This window comes from Rhinopithecus bieti, unplaced genomic scaffold, assembly GCF_001698545.2.
Source record: "Rhinopithecus bieti isolate Rb0 unplaced genomic scaffold, ASM169854v2 scaffold_27038, whole genome shotgun sequence".
Taxonomy (NCBI): Eukaryota; Metazoa; Chordata; class Mammalia; order Primates; family Cercopithecidae; genus Rhinopithecus; species Rhinopithecus bieti.
Window position 1 is genome coordinate 496,746 of NW_016812221.1, and position 16,686 is coordinate 513,431.

A 16,686-nucleotide genomic window follows, 5' to 3' on the forward strand; every position below is an offset into this window, starting at 1 on the left:
TAAGAATGTAAATTACTGTATTTTTCTTTTCTAATGGTACAAGAACAATTTAGTAAATAACACCTTCAACTTAAGATAAAAGGATATATTTATAATGAAATTTTCAAGTATTATTTCAAAATTAACCCTGTACAAATGATATATATATTTTGGAAGTTCTAATACTTGCTAGAGAATATTTTTTAAATACCAAACATCTTTGTGGTTAATGCTACCTTAACCTTACCAATTAACCTTCTAAAAGTATATTACAACAGAACACAAATAGCATAAACATACCATACTCTTTTCTCCACAAAACAGACACAAGATATGGACATGAGCACATCTGGCCTGGCCAGTGACACTCAGAACCTCGTTTCAGACCCATACCTCTGCAAAGGAGGCCACGCAGACCCATTCTCTCTCTCTCCTCATACAATAAATATTATTTTAGATTTTCTTAACAAACTAGGGGACAACTTACAGACCCCAACTCTCCCAGTGTCTGCAATGTTTCAGGAGTTGGGGTGGGAAACGGAAGATCTCACACACGTAGTGCTGATTTTAAATAAGGCATCTGTTTCTGAGACACCTGGGGACAGCACAGCCACCTTCCTCACGGTGCTGGCCTGTCTCTCCCAGAAATCGCCTCTGCTCTCCACATGATGCTGGTGTAAGCACAAAGGACCCAGGACTTCTCTTGGTGACTGCACGAGTACAGGCGCTCCCTCAGACACTGGTAAAGATTTTCACTTGGGCATAGAAGTGTGAGGCTTGTTACCACCTGCTATCTACACCTGGCTGTGGCTCCAGGAGAAACGGCAAGAGTCGCTGCAGGGAGCCCCTGGCCTGCTCTCCTCCTCCTCCTCCTCCACCTTCCTTCCTCTCCCTCTGGCCTTTCCCTGTGCCCCACAAAGGTCAGATCAGATACGGGGCCTCAGTGTCCTTGTGCCTCCTGATGGCCTACAGGCCTGACCAAGGGTCCAAGCTGCCCCTTCCCGGTGGCCAGCCATGGTGGAATCACACAGGACCAGTGGCCTGAGAGGAAGAGACCGGCAGGAAGGAAAGACCCTTAGCAACAAAGTAAAACCAGAACAACAGAGGACCTTTCTGTGTAAGAATATTTGGCTTTAGAAGGTAAATAAAATAATTATATTTCTTAGAACAGAATTTTCTGACATCCCTAAATCCTACAGGTAAATTATTCCCAACTAATTTTCAAAAGGCAATCAATAATAAGACAAATATGTTCTTCTTAAATAATATGAGCATACGCTTGTTAAAGATTGGGTTACAGGCTGAGCGCGGTGGCTCATGCCTGTAATTCCAGCACTTTGGGAGGCTGAGGTGGGCGGCTCACTTGAGGTCAGGAGTTCGTAACCAGCCTGACCAACACGGTGAAACCCCATCTCTACTAAAAATACAAACATTAGCCTGGCATAGTGGCGAGCGTCTGTAATCCCAGCTACTCGAGAGGCTGAGGCAGGAGGATGGCGTGAACCCGGGAGGCAGAGCTTGCAGTGAGCCAAGATGGTGCCACCGCACTCCAGCCTGGGCGACAGAGCGAGACTCCATCTCAAAAAAAAAAAAAGAAAAAAGGTTGGGTTATGATCTTCATTGTCTACGTCCACATCCTATGGTGGGATGGCTATCCAAAAAAACAAGCAAAAAGCCAAAGGTGCAAATAAAATTTCATTTCTGCAGAAAAGTAAAGCTCTTACTGAACGGAACAGGGAACTGAGACTGCAGCCCGCCTGGCCAGGCGCTGGTGCCGCACACCCCGTCATGCAGCCTCTCCCCGTCACCTGCAGAGAGCAGCATCGGTGACCGCTCAGAAGACATGTCCTACAAATAACCCTTCAGACACGTGCGAAGCTCCTCGCCGAGAGCCTATTAGGCTTTTAAAATTTGGTCATTCCATGGGAAAAGCTAATTGTAATCTTCGAATGTTTTTCTATTCCTTGGCTCTCATTCTGTTATATATTTTACTCCTTGTTAAAGGCAAAACAAAATTTAAATTTCATGTCTTAGAAAAACATCGGCCACACAATCGAATAAGTAACAGGGATAAGACAGCGTTCCGGACAGCGGGACACGGAGGCGAGTCCGCAGCAGTCACTGTCCCGCATGGATAAGACAGCGTTCCGGACAGCGGGACACGGAGGCGAGTCCGCAGCAGTCACTGTCCCGGCCCTTCTTTGGAAGCCCTGCTCTGACTGTGTCTCTGGGCATTACCACGTGGGTTGGCATGACCCCCAGGGGGCGCAGGGCTGGCAGTGGCTGGTTCCACCGGAGTCCACGAGGACAGAGACTCGTGCACTGTGAGGGTGTGCTCCTCCATCTGGCGCTGCAGGCTGTCCATCTCCTGCCTGGGACAGAAGGAGGAAGGCGGCTCAGATCACACACGTGCCAGGCAGAACACGCCACCCGTGGGCAGCCTCGGTCGCTAGCACCTGAGTGGAGCTGGGCAGCTTCGGGGACCCGCAAACCAACCGAGACCACAGAAGCTCAGCTATTCTCGGCACCGTTCTCTACACTGTGCAGAGGACAGCAGAGGGCGTACGCAAGAGGACACAGGCTCAAGGACCAGTCCTGACCAGGCGGCAGGGTGGAAGCTGTCACTGAGGCCTGGCACACGCGACTTCCATTCCGTTACCTTCCCTCAGGGTGCCGCCTGGCCCCACCCTACACATTTCACTCAGCCTCAGGCTGCCAGGTGCACTGCGTGTGGCCTTCCAGCTTCTCAGGGCCTATCACGGCAGTTTCTGCCTATGAGTTCAGAGGCTGTGTGTGAGTTCCCCAACCTTTATATAAACCTCAGAGGTTCTGTGAGTCCCCCCACCTTTATATAAACCTGCTCAAACTCTGCCGGGCACTCACTGAGTGCTGGCACCAGGAGTGTCCTTCCAGCTAAAGAGGGCATAATCTTTAACACTAGCTGAAGTGCAGCACAGAAGATGGTCGTACTTGAGCTGCTGGAGGCAGCTGTTCAGGTTCTTGAGGGGCTCCTTGCTCACAGCAGGTGGTGGCTTCAGCAGCTCCTCCAGCAGCGAGGCAGGAACCGGACAGTCGGGGATCTTGATGGGCGTGGCGGGGTTGGAAGAGCTGGCCTCGCCTTTTAGCTCCTTTCTCTGTTTTGAAAAGCACATGATCAGCTTTCCCACCATCCCCTCCCTCGGGTCAGTCTCACTAGCACAGCATGTGGCAGACGGGCCTCCCCAGCGGATGGACATGGGGCCTCTGGGAAGGGGACCGTCCCGGCTGCCGTGACAGCACAGCAGTCCCCAGAGCTCCAGAACAGCTGGCTGAGGAAACACCTTTATTCCTAAGGCACAAAACCACAGCAAAACAGAGACAACCTAAGTCCTGGGTCTGCAGGAGGATGGGGCTGAGCCACAGAGACAACCTAAGTCCTGGGTCCGCAGGAGGACGGGGCCGAGCCACAGACTTACAGCTCTCCCAGAGGCTTTTCCCATCAGAGACTCAAGGCCTTTACGTGGAACTACCCTAAGAAATTAAGTACGTTTTCCAACTTAGGCTCCCTTTTCTAGGACTTCAGACTTTTTCCACAGATAGGCAGACGACGCAAAACGGCCTCTGAATCCGAGCACTGCCCTCCCAACTGCCTCCTGGAAAGCATGGATGTGGACTGAGCACAGAAAACCGCCGGGCGCCTGGGCGCAGCTCCCGGGCCCCAGCCCTTCGCACACAGCAGGGACTGCCAAGTCACAGACCAGCTGCTCATCTGCTTTACAAAGCACATTGTAACAAAGTAGTATTTGCCTTTTTTTTTTTTTTTTTTTTTGAAAAGGAGTCTCACTCTGTCGCCCAGGCTGGAGTGCAGTGGCCGGATCTCAGCTCACTGCAAGCTCCGCCTCCCGGGTTTACGCCATTCTCCTGCCTCAGCCTCCCGAGTAGCTGGGACTACAGGCGCCTGCCACCTCGCCCGGCTAGTTTTTGTATTTTTTTTTTTAGTAGAGACGGGGTTTCACCGGGTTAGCCAGGATGGTCTCGATCTCCTGACCTTGTGATCTGCCCGTCTCAGCCTCCCAAAGTGCTGGGATTACAGGCTTGAGCCACTGCACCTGGCCAACAAAGTGGTATTTGAATTCAGAAATGAGGCAAACGCTGCTGGATGAATGAAACCAGAATGAAATGATTTCATCTGTCACCTGAGCAGGACATCTCATTATCACTGACTTTATACAGCCGCTGCTCAGTGTGGGCTAAACAACATAAACGGACATCCGTTTATGTCTGAATGACTAACACGCCTGCCAGCCTCCTGTCCAAGAGCATCTACAGCACAGCTTGGCTACCCCGGGAGGGATGCGGGCCTGAGTACCGTCTTGGCCGCACCGCGGCGCAGGTCCAGCTTCAGCTGCTGGTTCTGCTGGAGCAGGGTCTTCATGTTGTTCTTCAGCTCCGACACTTTTGCCTGGAGCATGAATTTATCTTTCTGGGTCATGGACAGATCTTCCTGGGCCATCTCCAACTCAGACTTGACATTCTGTGGAAAATGAAGTCAGATTTTTAAGTTAACAGATCTTAAACATCCTGCCAAGATACGAGTTTGTATTTTCATAGGTTAAGCACATGTGTGTCCTCCTCGGCGCCGTCTCGATGGTCCCAGTCCAGGTCCAAAACGCTCAGGACCAGAAGTGTGTCAACTTTTGGAATTTTGAATATTTGCATCACACCTACCAGCTGAGTATCCATAATCCAGACATTTGAAATGTTCCAATGAGCATCTCCTTTGTCATGCTGACGCTCACAAAGTTTCAAATTGTGGGTTTTTGTTTTGTTTTGTGTTTTCCAGACAGAGTCTGTCTCTGACATTCAGGCTGGAGTGCAGCAGCCCAACCACAGCTCACTGCCCAAAGCGCTGGGCCTACGGGCATGAGCCCCTGTGCCTGGCCAGATTCTGGGTTTTTGGCTGATGGATGCTCCTCTGCCTGTATCTGTAAGTTCTCACTGTGACTCAAGCCCCTCATTTACGAGGGGGACTCGGCAATTACACTCCTTTCCCGAGCAGTCAAGACCGAACCCTGAGCTCTTTGTCGAGAAGTTTATTGCAGATTGGCAAATTTTTCCCATGCACCCTCCCATTTGCTGGACTCCATGAAATCACATTCTTGGTCAGTGTCACACAGAGCAGCCAAGGGATTGGAGCCGGCCCAAGCTTTAGCCCTGCCTCCGTCCTGCCGTGTGACATGGACCAGGTGACTTTGCGAGCGCCCCACTGGACGAGGGTGCCAGCTCCCCGGGAGCACTGCCTGGCCACAGGCCACACGGCACGGGAACCAGGGGCCGCCCCGGGAAGTGCTGCTCCCGCCTGTGCCCAGCGTCTCACACACAGATACCTGCAGCAGCTGCTGTAGCCCTTCCAGTTCCTTTCTGCCCTGCTGCTCCGTCAAGTCCAGCTGCTGCTTCAAGGACTGGATTTCTCTTTCTTTCTGATCCACCTCCCATTTGAGATTTTCCATCTAAAGAGGGGAAAGTCACATGGCCAACAGAATGTTGAAGCGGCTTTACTGCCCTGGAAAACAGCTTTAGCTGTGCGTCGGTTCATTTGATTTATTTATTTTTTTTTTGAGACGGAGTTTTGCTCTGTCACCCAGGCTGGAGTGCAGTGGCGTGATCTCGGCTCACTGCAAGCTCTGCCTCCCGGGTTCACCCCATTCTCCTGCCTCAGCCTTCCGAGTAGCTGGGACTACAGGTGCCCGCCACCATGCCCAGCTAATTTTTTGTGTTTTTAGTAGGGACGGGGTTTCACTGTGTTAGCCAGGATGCTTTCGATCTCCTGACCTCATGATCCGCCTGCCTCGGCCTCCCAAAGTGCTGGGATTACAGGCATGAGCCACCACGCCTGGCCTGGTTTATCTTTTAATACCATATTCAGAAAACCATCACTATTCCTCCCCGAGTAGGACGGAGTGAAGTCACCCAGGGTACCCGTGAGTCCAGCCCTGCGAATCCAGCCCCCGCGAACCATCACCTCTTGGTTTCCCACAGGCTGTTTGCTGAGCTGCTCGTCCAGCTGCTTCTGCAGGAGCTGGAGCTGCACCCGGGCCTCGGCCAGCTCCGCTTGGAACTGTGCTATCTCCTGGGAATGTTTCCCCTCCCGAATCCTAGCGTAAAAAAAACAAGAAAGCAGGGAACTGCTGTGCTCCTTCAGCATGCCGTGCCCTCCTGCTGGGAAACGCTGCCTGGGGAAGGCATCCATCCCGGCAGGCCCTCTACTGTGCGCTGCGAGCTGCAGCCATGCTTGGTGCCCCAACGTGCACTCGGGCAGTCCTCACAAAGTATCTGAGACTCACCCTTCGCCAGCTCCCCTCACGGATCCCAGAGACCACAGCGCCTGGGGCCCACAGAGCCACAGCATCAGCCCTGCGCCGGGCCGCCCCTTCCCGCCTCGGACCTGAAGCTAAGTACTCGTGCTGGGCGCTCTCTCTCGGGGGAGGACACGGGGCAGTGAGCGAGGCTCGGGCTTCTGGAGACAGACACTGGGTGCCCTCTACTCTCCTATGATTCACACTCAAGTACTCGGCAATTTGCAAAAATAGATGACCCTCGCTGCGCTGAAGGTGATGAATTAGACCCCGCCCATTGCCAGGACAGCCGTGAGGCCTGGCATGGCCCAGGCCCCGCTGTGCAGGGCCCGGGCACTCACTGAAGGTCGTCGGCCTCAGCCTGCAGCTTCTGCACCAGGTGTTCCTTGGCCTGCAGCTCCTTCTTCACCTCACTCAGCTCCAAGGAGGCCGCCTTGAAGTGGCGGCGGTTGTGCCCAGCTTCCACCTTGGCAGCGGCCACCTAGGAGGAAGGAAATCACATTGTCCATACCCCCTGCATGGCACCTGCAGCTTTACAACACGCCGGACGCAGTAGGTGAATCCACTCCCAGCCCCGTGCACGTCTTGGCTGCTGGCGTGTGCTTCTCCACAGGCCTGTCAAGTTCCACCTGACCTGGAGCTCGGCACACTCATGTGGCTGCTGCTGTCTGTTGAATGAACACAAACATTCATTCGAGAACATTCATTCACAAACACTCATTCAAGATTTTTCGGTCAAAATAGTTTATATAGTCTTCTTCCAGTGTATTCACAGCCTGGACAACATAGCAAGACCATGTCTCCACAAAATATAAAAAACTTAGCAGGGCATAGTGGTCCCAGGTATTCAGGAGGCTGAGGTGGAAGGATCGCTTGAGCTCAGGAGTTCCAGGCTGCAGGGAGTGTGATCGCGCCACTACACTCCAGCCGGGGTGACAGAGTGAGGCCCGGTCTCAAAAATAAAATAAATAGGCCAGGCGCGCTGGCTCACGCCTGTAATCCCAGCACTTTGGGAGGCCAAGACAGACAGATCACGAAGTCAGGAGATCGAGACCATCCTGGCTAATACGGTGAAACCCCGTCTCTACTAAAAATACAAAAAATTAGCTGGGCGTGGTGGCGGGTGCCTGCAGTCCCAGCTGCTCGGGAGGCTGAGGCAGGAGAATGGCCTGAACCCGGGAGGCGGAGCTTGCAGTGAGCCAAGATCGTGCCACTGCACTCCAGCCTGGCAACAGAGTGAGACTCTGTCTTAAAAAACAAACAAACAAACAAAAAAACAAACAAAACAAACAAACAAAAAACAACGAAAAGCATTAAATGAAACCTAAGCACAGAGCGAAAGCTGGAGAGCTGGGGCACCGTGTGAGCTCAGCCTGAACCACGGCCCAGAAGCAGGCCCCAGGCAAGGGTTAAACGGCTGGGCGGATGAGGGCTGGGAGGCCAAAAGAAAGCTGTTAACTGCTCCTATTAAAATATTCCTGCCACAATTTTTTTTGTTTTTTGAGACAGTTTCACTCTTGTTGCCCAGGCTGGAGTGCAATGGCGTGATCTCGGCTCACTGCAACCTCCGCCTCCTGGGTTCAAGCGATTCTCCCGCCTCAGCCTCCCAAGTAGCTGGGATTACAGGCATGTGCCACCACGCCAGTCTCATTTTGTATTTATAGTAGAGACAGGGTTTCTCCATGTTGGTCAGCCTGGTCTTGAACTCCCGACCTCAGGTGATCTGCCCACCTCAGCCTCCCAGAGTGCTGGGATTACAGGCGTGAGTCACCGTGCCCAGCCACCTGCTACATCTTAAAATTAATTCTATTTATAAGGAAACTTTATTGTTTCATCCCTTTAAAAAAAAAAATCAAGAAGCTTTTAATTTTTATATCAATTACATTATCATAGAAAAGTTCTCAAAGGCTGTGGCAAAGCCAGGTTATAGGCACGAAAGAAGCTTTACTGTTAGGCCAAAAAGTTTGAATTGTGAAGCAATTATAACTTGTAATTTTTTACAAGTTCAATTCAAACAGGATTTAAAGGAAAAGTGATGTGTTCTTTCCTGCCTTTCTCTAGAGAAAACCAGTTATTTCTGGTGTTCCTCCTAGAAATTTTCTACTATACAAGAGCATCGAATGCACGCACACCCCCCACGTGCACACACAGGGCAAGCGTGCTAGGAGGAGCTGCTCTGTGCCAGGCATGGCAGAGGTAGCCAGCAAGCAGCATTCTAACAGAGGAGCAGGGCCCAGACAGGGCACCTGGGGGTCAGGATGGGCCTCTGCTGGCAACTTGACCAATGTGTCAGTGAACACAGGTGAAGCAGGGCAGGGGCCAGCCACGAAAAGACAGCTCTCTGCACAGAGAAGGGTCCACAGAACCACCCCTCTTGTCTGCCGAACACAAATGGGATCCTATGCTATTCTCAAGTTTGCTTCTGCAATGCAACAAGACACACAGGACACCGTTCCTAGCACAATATAAATACACACGCACGTGGAGCTCACTGGCCCCAGGTCCTCACGGCTGCATCTAACACCACGGTCTAAGGACCAGACCAGGTGCTCTGCAGCCTCCATCACCAACAACTGCAACGCACCTTTGCTCTCTGTAACTCCTGGAAGGAGACTGGTGTGTGAAGGATTCTGTATAGATTTCTAGGCACTGGAGCATCCTCTGGAATGCCCTGTGAGCCAGAAAGTGGCACGCACCTGCTCCTTAAGGCTGTTCACCTTCTCCTTCTCCTTCTCTAGTGAGGCCTGCAGGGCCTGGACAAGCTGCTTCATCTGGCGATCCTCCTCCTCTTTGCGCTGCAAAACCGCCTGCACCTAGATCAGATTGCAGGAGGACAGATAAGGACGTCAAATTGCAAACACACAAGGCTGCACATGTCACATCACAGGCTCAGGCACACGCCAAGGAGGCAGAGGAAACTCCACCTCTGAAGAATCTGTGACAAAAACAGAATACTAGGTGGCGGGAGCACGACCACAGAGCCGCACTCAAGAACGTGGCACGCCTGTGGCCCCACGGCTCCAGAGGCTGGGGCAAGAGGATTGCTGAAGTCCAGTAGGTCGAGGCTGCAGTGAGCTATGATGGTGCCACTGCACTCCCCTCCACTCTGGGCAAAAGCCAGACCCTGTCTCAAAAAAAAAAAAAAAAAAAGAAAAGAATGGGCCGGGCATGGTGGCTCATGCCTGTAATCCCAGCACTTTGGGAGGCTGAGGCAGGTGAATCACCAGGTCAGGAAATCGAGACCATCCTGGCTAACATGGTGAAACCTCGTCTCTACTAAAAATATAAAAAATTAGCTGGGCGTGGTGGCGCACGCCTGTAGTCCCAGCTATACTGGAGGCTGAGGCAGGAGAATCGCTTCAACCGGGAGGCGGGAAGCCGAGATCCTGCCACTGCACTCCAGCCTGAGAGACAGAGTGGCCCTCTGTATTACTAACAACAATGAAAAAAAAAAAAGGAATGTGGTGGCTGGGAACCCAAAAAATACATATAAATCAGGGGTTGCGGCCAGGTACAAACAGAACGGAAGTGGTGGGAACTAGGGCAAAATACGGAACTAAGACAGGAGAGTCAACACCAGCAGCTTGATGTGGCCCCCAGGATTTCCCTGAAATGCCCCGCCTGGTCCTCAATCCAGAGAGACTGTGGAGCCTGAGCAGCTGAGTGAGACCCATGTCAGTGTTCGAGTCCCAGTTCTGAACTGTGTGAACCTCTCATTAAGTGCCCCCTACATACAATGTCACCACCTGGGACTGGAACTCAGCCACACCCGCATGGGAGGTCTGCCCCTCAACTGAGCAGGTCTGTCCCTGAATTAACTAAACAGGCCTGCCCCTCAATTAAACACGTCTGCCCCTCAACTAAACAGGTGAACTGAGCACACACAGGGGCTCCAGCCTCACCTCAGAGAGCCCAGTCCTGCACCAACAGCCGGGGACCCAGGCCTGTGGGTCACCCCGACCCGAGCCTGTTCTCTCGGCTGCAGGCCGGGTGGGCTAGGAGTCAGCACAGGTGACTGAATCTGAGTGAGATTCTCGGAGTGCACGCAGCCTCAGCAACTCTTTCACGCCACTACTGGCCTGAGTTTGACGAGTTTGAATACCTGAAGGTTCAACTGGACTAGGTCTGCCTCCCTCTTGGCCAAAGCTGTTTCTAGGATGCTGTTGTGTTCCCGCAGAGCTGCGTTGGACTGTCCAAGGCCCGTAAGCTTCCCTTTCTCGTGCTCTAATTCGAGAGCCAACTTCTTGTTCGACTCCTCCAGGCGTTTTATCTTCTTCCTAAAGCCTCTGGATTCTTGAAGCTGAAACATACCACCGTCACTGTGAAATTACCCGCACTGGTGAGTGGAGTTCACACACCCCAGAAACAGGTGTTTTCAATATGAAAAAGCAGACACTCAGGCCAGGCTTGGCGGCTCAGCCTGGAATCCCAGCACTTGGGGAGGTTGAGGTGGGGGGATCACATAAGGTCAGGGGTTTGAGACCAGCCTGGCCAACATGATAAAACCCTATCTCTACCAAAAATACAGAAATTATCCAGGTGTGGTGGCAGGTGCCTGTAGTTCCAGCTACTCGGGAGAATGAAGCTGGAGAACCACTTGAACCTGGGAAGCGGAGGCTGAGGTGAGCCAAGATCGTGCACTCCAGCCTGGGTGACAGAGCGAGACTGTCTCAAAACAACAAAAACAAAAACAGCAATGGACACTACAGGACCATGCTTGCTTCATGATATGAAGGCTGCTGTGGTCATGGTCAGTTGCTTCCCCAGGCCCCTCTCCTTCCTCCCCATGGCCAAGAGCCCAGCCTTCTCCTGGGGCCATTGGCAGGGTGGGCATGAGCAAAACCATTTCAGGACAGGACATAGTGAGTGAAACAGGCCGCCCTAGAGTGACGGAGCTCCACAGAGAGGGGTTGGGGAGGGAGAGGGGGCCGGGACACTGAGCTGCCACCCGCACCGCTGAAGTGAGAACTGTCTCTGAACCTGAGACAGATCTGAGTTCTTTTTTTTTGAAACGGAGTCTCACTCTGTTGCCCAGCCTGGATTGCAGTGGCACCATCTCGGCTCACTGCAATCTCTGCTCCTGGTTCAAGCAGTTCACCTGCCTCAGCCTCCTGAGTAGCTGGGACTACAGGCACCCGCCACCACACCCAGCTAATTTTTGTATTTTTAATAGAGCTGGGGTTTCACCATGTTGGCCAGGCTGATCTCGAACTCCTAACCTTGTGATCCGCCCACCTCAGCCTCCCAAAGTCCTGGGATTACAGGCATGAGCCACTCGCCCGGCCAAGTTGGGTTTCTTATTTGAAACCAAAGCATTTGAACTGAGAAGGGTTGCACTATGAATTCTGTAACCATTCCACCAAAGAGACTGTAACACAGTGATCCTCCCCAGAGGGCTAGAGTCAGGGCCTGCCCCACCACAGAGCCAGAGGCTGACGGTCAGAAGGTGGCAACACCAAAAGCAGCAACGCTAGGCGCATGGTGAAGTTTTGTTTTTCGGGCCACACGCGTGGCAGCATGCCCAGGGATCACGTGACCTGCCCCACACTGCCGCCACTGCAGACAGCCAAGCCTCACCTCGTCCTCCAGCTCCAGCACCTTCTCCCGGGACTCCTCCAGCTCCTGGCTGGTCAGCGCAATGACCTCCTGCAGTTCCTTTTCCAGCAGAGTCTTGCTGTGACTGACAGCCTGCAGCTCCGCCTCCAGGGCCTGGATCCTTTCCTAAGGGCCAAGACAGAACGGGCACTTGGTCATGGGACAGGCCCTGACCCCCCCTCACTTCCCGTGGCACCTGCAGGCAGGAGGCTGTGTGGCTGCACACACGAGACACCAGCTGTGTGACACAGTCTCACAACCTTCCTTTATGTTAAAGAAGTTGAATTAACTGACCACAGCAGGCACACGATGACACACGGGGACAGCTGGGACAAACAAAATCATCTCTTCAGTTCAATGCTTCAAAAATACAGAAGAAAATCTGACCTGCAGATAATGGCTATAAATCACCACCTGTGGCAAGCAAGCAGCACCAGGTGTAATCACCACCACATATGTGCTCACGCACCACACATCACATACACACACATGTACCACACACACACATGCTCATGTACCACACGTGTTCACATCCCACATGCACATACGTGCTCAACCCACACGCCTTCACACCCCACATGTTCGCACCCCATACCACATATGCGCACACGTGCTCACACCCCACACACCATGCACACACTCCATACGCCACGCACACATATGCTCACACCTCACACGTGAACGGATACATGCAGGCACCTGTGTGCTCTCACACCCCGCCCACTTGTTGCCGCGATGGTGCCAGGCCCTTGCCAAGCACGTCCAGTACCACCTAACAACCCTCACAGTAGAGGTTCTCATTCACCTCAGTCTGACCTCATTTCACTGAGGATCAAAAAGGTGAGAAATTTGCCAAAAGCCATCACTTGCGAGGGGTGAAGCCCGTACGGACACAAGACATCGGCTCGCGGCCGTGCTATTCCTCAGCTGCAACGATGCGGCGAGGGGCTGGCTCTGCCCGGCCTTTGCGCCCTCCCCACCCCAGCCCTTAGTGAGCCCAAGGAAAATGGCAACTGAATCAATCTCCCCAACAGTTTACAAAGCAATCAGGTGAGAAGGAGCACTTGATTTATTCATTTAATTTTAGACACAGAGTCTCTCTCTGTCGCCTGGGCTGGAGTGCAGCAGCAAAATCACGGCTCACTGCAGTTTCAGCCTCCCCTCCTGGGCTGAGGTGATCCTCCCACCTCAGCGTCTCAAGCATCTGGGACCACAGGCACGTGCACAATGCCCGGGTAATATTTTTGTATTATTTGTAGACATAGGGTCTCATGTTGCCTAGGCTGGTCTCAAACTCCTGAGCTCAAGCGATCCTCCTGCCTCGGCCTCCCAAAGTGCTGGGATTACAGGTGAGAGCCACCATGCCTGGCCGAGTTTATTTAATTTGACAAGAAAACCCCATGTTATGATACAGTATCCTCTTACCCATAAATTCTTAAGTGGACGGGAAATAGAAACAAACCACACGTAAGAAGAAATACTAAGTTGTCAGTGCAAGGACACGAACTGGAGAATAATAAATACAATGCAGATGAACTTACTCAGGTAGAATGGTATGCCCACCACGTAAGGTAAGAGAGCACAGAGGACTGCGGCCTCCACGGAAGGCCCTGCTCAGAGCCCTCCAGCAAGGGCACCGGCTTGTTCTGGGCCACTGCCGCGTGGCTACCTCTAAACGCTCCCCAAACCCTGCCAAACGCTGACCCCACACCCCTACTCCTGCTTCTCAGCGAGTGCGGAGGCTGCTTTTCCTCCCAGCGCAGAGGCTGCTGGAACGCGAGTGGACCAGGGCAGGCCCTCCCTCTGCCCCAAGGGAGCAGCTGAACTCTGAGCCAAGGAGATTTCTTGAGGAAAATCAGGGAAGGCCGCAGGCCGCAGGCCACGCAGGGTTCACGAGGGTTGCGAGGCGATGCTCCGTCACTGCGGGCTCCTGGCAACCTCGACGCTGAGCGGAGTTTAGAGAGCTGCCACCTCCCACGTGAGCTCGGCCCCGCGAGGCTTTAGGGGACAACTGCTGATGGAGAGCCCTTCCCTGCACTGAGGGGCTGGCAACCCTCGCCGGGGATGGCACGGCGTTACCTACATGTAGAGCCAGGCTGCTGTCACCGCTGCCGCCCTGGGCTCGGAGTTGGCCCAGCTCCGCGTCCACAGCCTCCTTGGCCGCAAGGGCCTCCTGCAGGCGGCGGCTGAGGATGCCCACGGCATTCTCGTAGGCCTTGTGTTTGGTCTTCATCTCCTTCTGGGCGCTGGTCAAGTCTGAGCCCAGCCGCCTCATCTTCTGCTTCTGTTCCGTGATGGCCCTGGGGTGTCACGAGGGAGACACAAGAGGAAGCTGAATTATCCTCTGACGCGACCGTCTGGCATTCTGGTTCGCAACAGCAGGCAACAGGAAGTGCGTCTCAGAAGCCCCTCCTGAAGGACGGGCTCGGTGGCCGAGACCCTGGGCCACGGGGAGGCTGCCTCCGCTCACACCCCATCCTCGCCCTCCCCAGAACCCAGCTGCCCTAGGAAAGCGGGGTAAGTGTGTGTCTGTCCTGTGGGGGCTGCACACAGCGAAGGATCAGTCCCTATCGGGTATTCCCGCAGAGCCAGGCCAGCGGAAGCACTCAGTGAATTTTCACCATTTCCACCACCAGCATCAGACCTGCCCTCCTCTTGGGGCAGCTTATGAACGACCCTGTGAATGCAGAGAAAGAGTCTGCTCCTACCACACAGAAATGTTCTTGAATATCAGTAAAAATTTCAACCATCAGATTCACGAGCAAATCACCAGCTGATTAAAGCAAAGCAGCACAGACGCTCACGCCTGGAATCCTGGGGGGCCGAGGCGGGAGCATCGCCTGAGTCCAGGAGCTTGAGACCAGCCTGGGCAACATACTGAGACCCCATCTCTACAAAAAAATTTAAAAATTAGCCAGGCGGCCGGGCGCGGTGGCTCAAGCCTGTAATCCCAGCACTTTGGGAGGCCGAGACGGGCGGATCACGAGGTCAGGAGATCGAGACCATCCTGGCGAACACGGTGAAACCCCGTCTCTACTAAAAAAAAAAAAAATACAAAAAAACTAGCCGGGCGAGGTGGCGGGCGCCTGTAATCCCAGCTACTCGGGAGGCTGAGGCAGGAGAATGGCGTGAACCCGGGAGGCGGAGCTTGCAGTGAGCTGAGATCCGGCCACTGCACTCCAGCCTGGGCGACAGAGCGAGACTCCGTCTCAAAAAAAAAAAAAAAAAAATTAGCCAGGCGTGGTGGTGCACACCTGGGGTCCCAGTTACTCCAGGGGCTGAGCTGGGAGGATCGCTTGAGCCCAGGAGATTGAGGCTGCAGTGAGCTATGATGGCACCACTGCATTCCAGCCTGGGCGACAGAAAGAGACCATTTTGAAAACAAACAAAATATCCCAAAACTATGCATTTAGCTGGGCATGGTAGTTCACGTCTGTCATCTCAGCACTTTGGGAGGCTGAGACAGGAGGACTGCTTGGCCCTGGGGTTCGAGACCAGCCTGGGTAACATGGTGAGACCCCATCTCTACAAAAATAACAAAGCAAAGCAGCACAGGGCACAACGCCAGAGGAAGAAGGCCCGACAGCATCTGCGTGTGCACACACATATTGACGGGCATGTGCCAGCAAGGTCTGTGCACCACTGGGGTAAGGCAGCCCCTAACGGCATCTGATTGTGCACACACGTATGCACGGGCGTGTGCCAGCGAGGTGTGTTCATGTTTATGTGAGTGTGAGGTGTGAGGACGAACATCGAAGCGTCTCCCAGCGTAGGAGCTGGGAGAGGGGATGATGCTGCACAAAAAGTCAAACATAAAAACACCTGGGAGCTTCTGTTACAGGAGCTTCAGCAAGTCCACGATCAACTCGGATCATTTCGCAGATGAGCAGCCACCAAACCACACGGACTCCAAACCTGGACCTTAATGTTCCAGGCCACCACAGCACCTCCCAGGGAGGGTGTCCCCGCATAACAGCAGCAGCCCACGGGGCTCTCCTGCCTCCCCGGGGCACACACACGGACTTACTTTCGGGCTTCTTGCTGCAACTCTTCAATTTGTTTCTTCAGCACCTCGTTGGCCTCTGTGACCGCAACCATCTGCTCCTTATCGAACTGCAACGACTTCGGAAGGGAAGGAGGGCGTGAGGAGCGGCACTGAAACCCCCAGCCTGTCTCCCCTCCCGGGCTCCAGCCCGTCGTCCCCGCCAATGGCACTGTACAGGCTCGCCCTGGAGGACTTGCGCCTTGAGAAAAATCCTGAGACACATCTACCTTCTTACAAATCACTCTTTTTTTCTTGAGATGGAGTCCCATTCTGTCGCCTAGGTTGGAGTGCAGGGGCGTGATCTCAGCTCACTGCAACCTCTCCGCCTCCCAGGTTCAAGTGATTCTCCTGCCTCAGCCTCCCGAGTGGCTGGGACTACAGATGCCCACCACCACACCCAGCTAATTTTTGTATTTTTAGTAGAGACGGGGTTTCACCACATTGGCCAGGCTAGTCTTAAACTCCTGACCTCGTGATCCACCCGCCTCGGCCTCCCAAAGTGCTGGGATTACAGGCGTGACCCACTGTGCTCGGCCACAAACCACTCATTATTGAGACCAACAACCGTTTCCAAACACTGTCCAGAGCATCAGAGGCACAACAGGACATGACTAGTTCACAGGAAAGCCTGTGGACTCAGGACCTCTCCTCCTAACCCCTAGGACCCAGGACCCCTCCTCAAGGATCCAGACCCCTCCTCAGAAACCCCAGGACCTCTCCCTGGAGACCCCT

At 53.5% G+C, this 16,686-nt stretch overlaps 1 protein-coding gene across 1 annotated transcript in view; it reads right to left on the minus strand.

Moving 5' to 3' along the window:
- Nucleotides 1-16,686, minus strand: part of GOLGA3 (golgin A3) — a 52,274-nt gene continuing 35,588 nt past the window's right edge. The window contains exons 13-23 of the mRNA XM_017895631.1: nt 15,937-16,031; nt 13,993-14,209; nt 11,892-12,035; nt 10,417-10,614; nt 9,011-9,127; nt 6,656-6,795; nt 5,981-6,113; nt 5,346-5,468; nt 4,328-4,492; nt 2,950-3,113; nt 1-2,351 (exon numbers count right to left, since the gene is read on the minus strand). Coding sequence (XP_017751120.1) covers nt 2,162-2,351; nt 2,950-3,113; nt 4,328-4,492; nt 5,346-5,468; nt 5,981-6,113; nt 6,656-6,795; nt 9,011-9,127; nt 10,417-10,614; nt 11,892-12,035; nt 13,993-14,209; nt 15,937-16,031 — 1,686 coding nt within the window. The 3' untranslated portion in view covers nt 1-2,161. The remainder of the gene's footprint in view (nt 2,352-2,949; nt 3,114-4,327; nt 4,493-5,345; nt 5,469-5,980; nt 6,114-6,655; nt 6,796-9,010; nt 9,128-10,416; nt 10,615-11,891; nt 12,036-13,992; nt 14,210-15,936; nt 16,032-16,686) is intronic.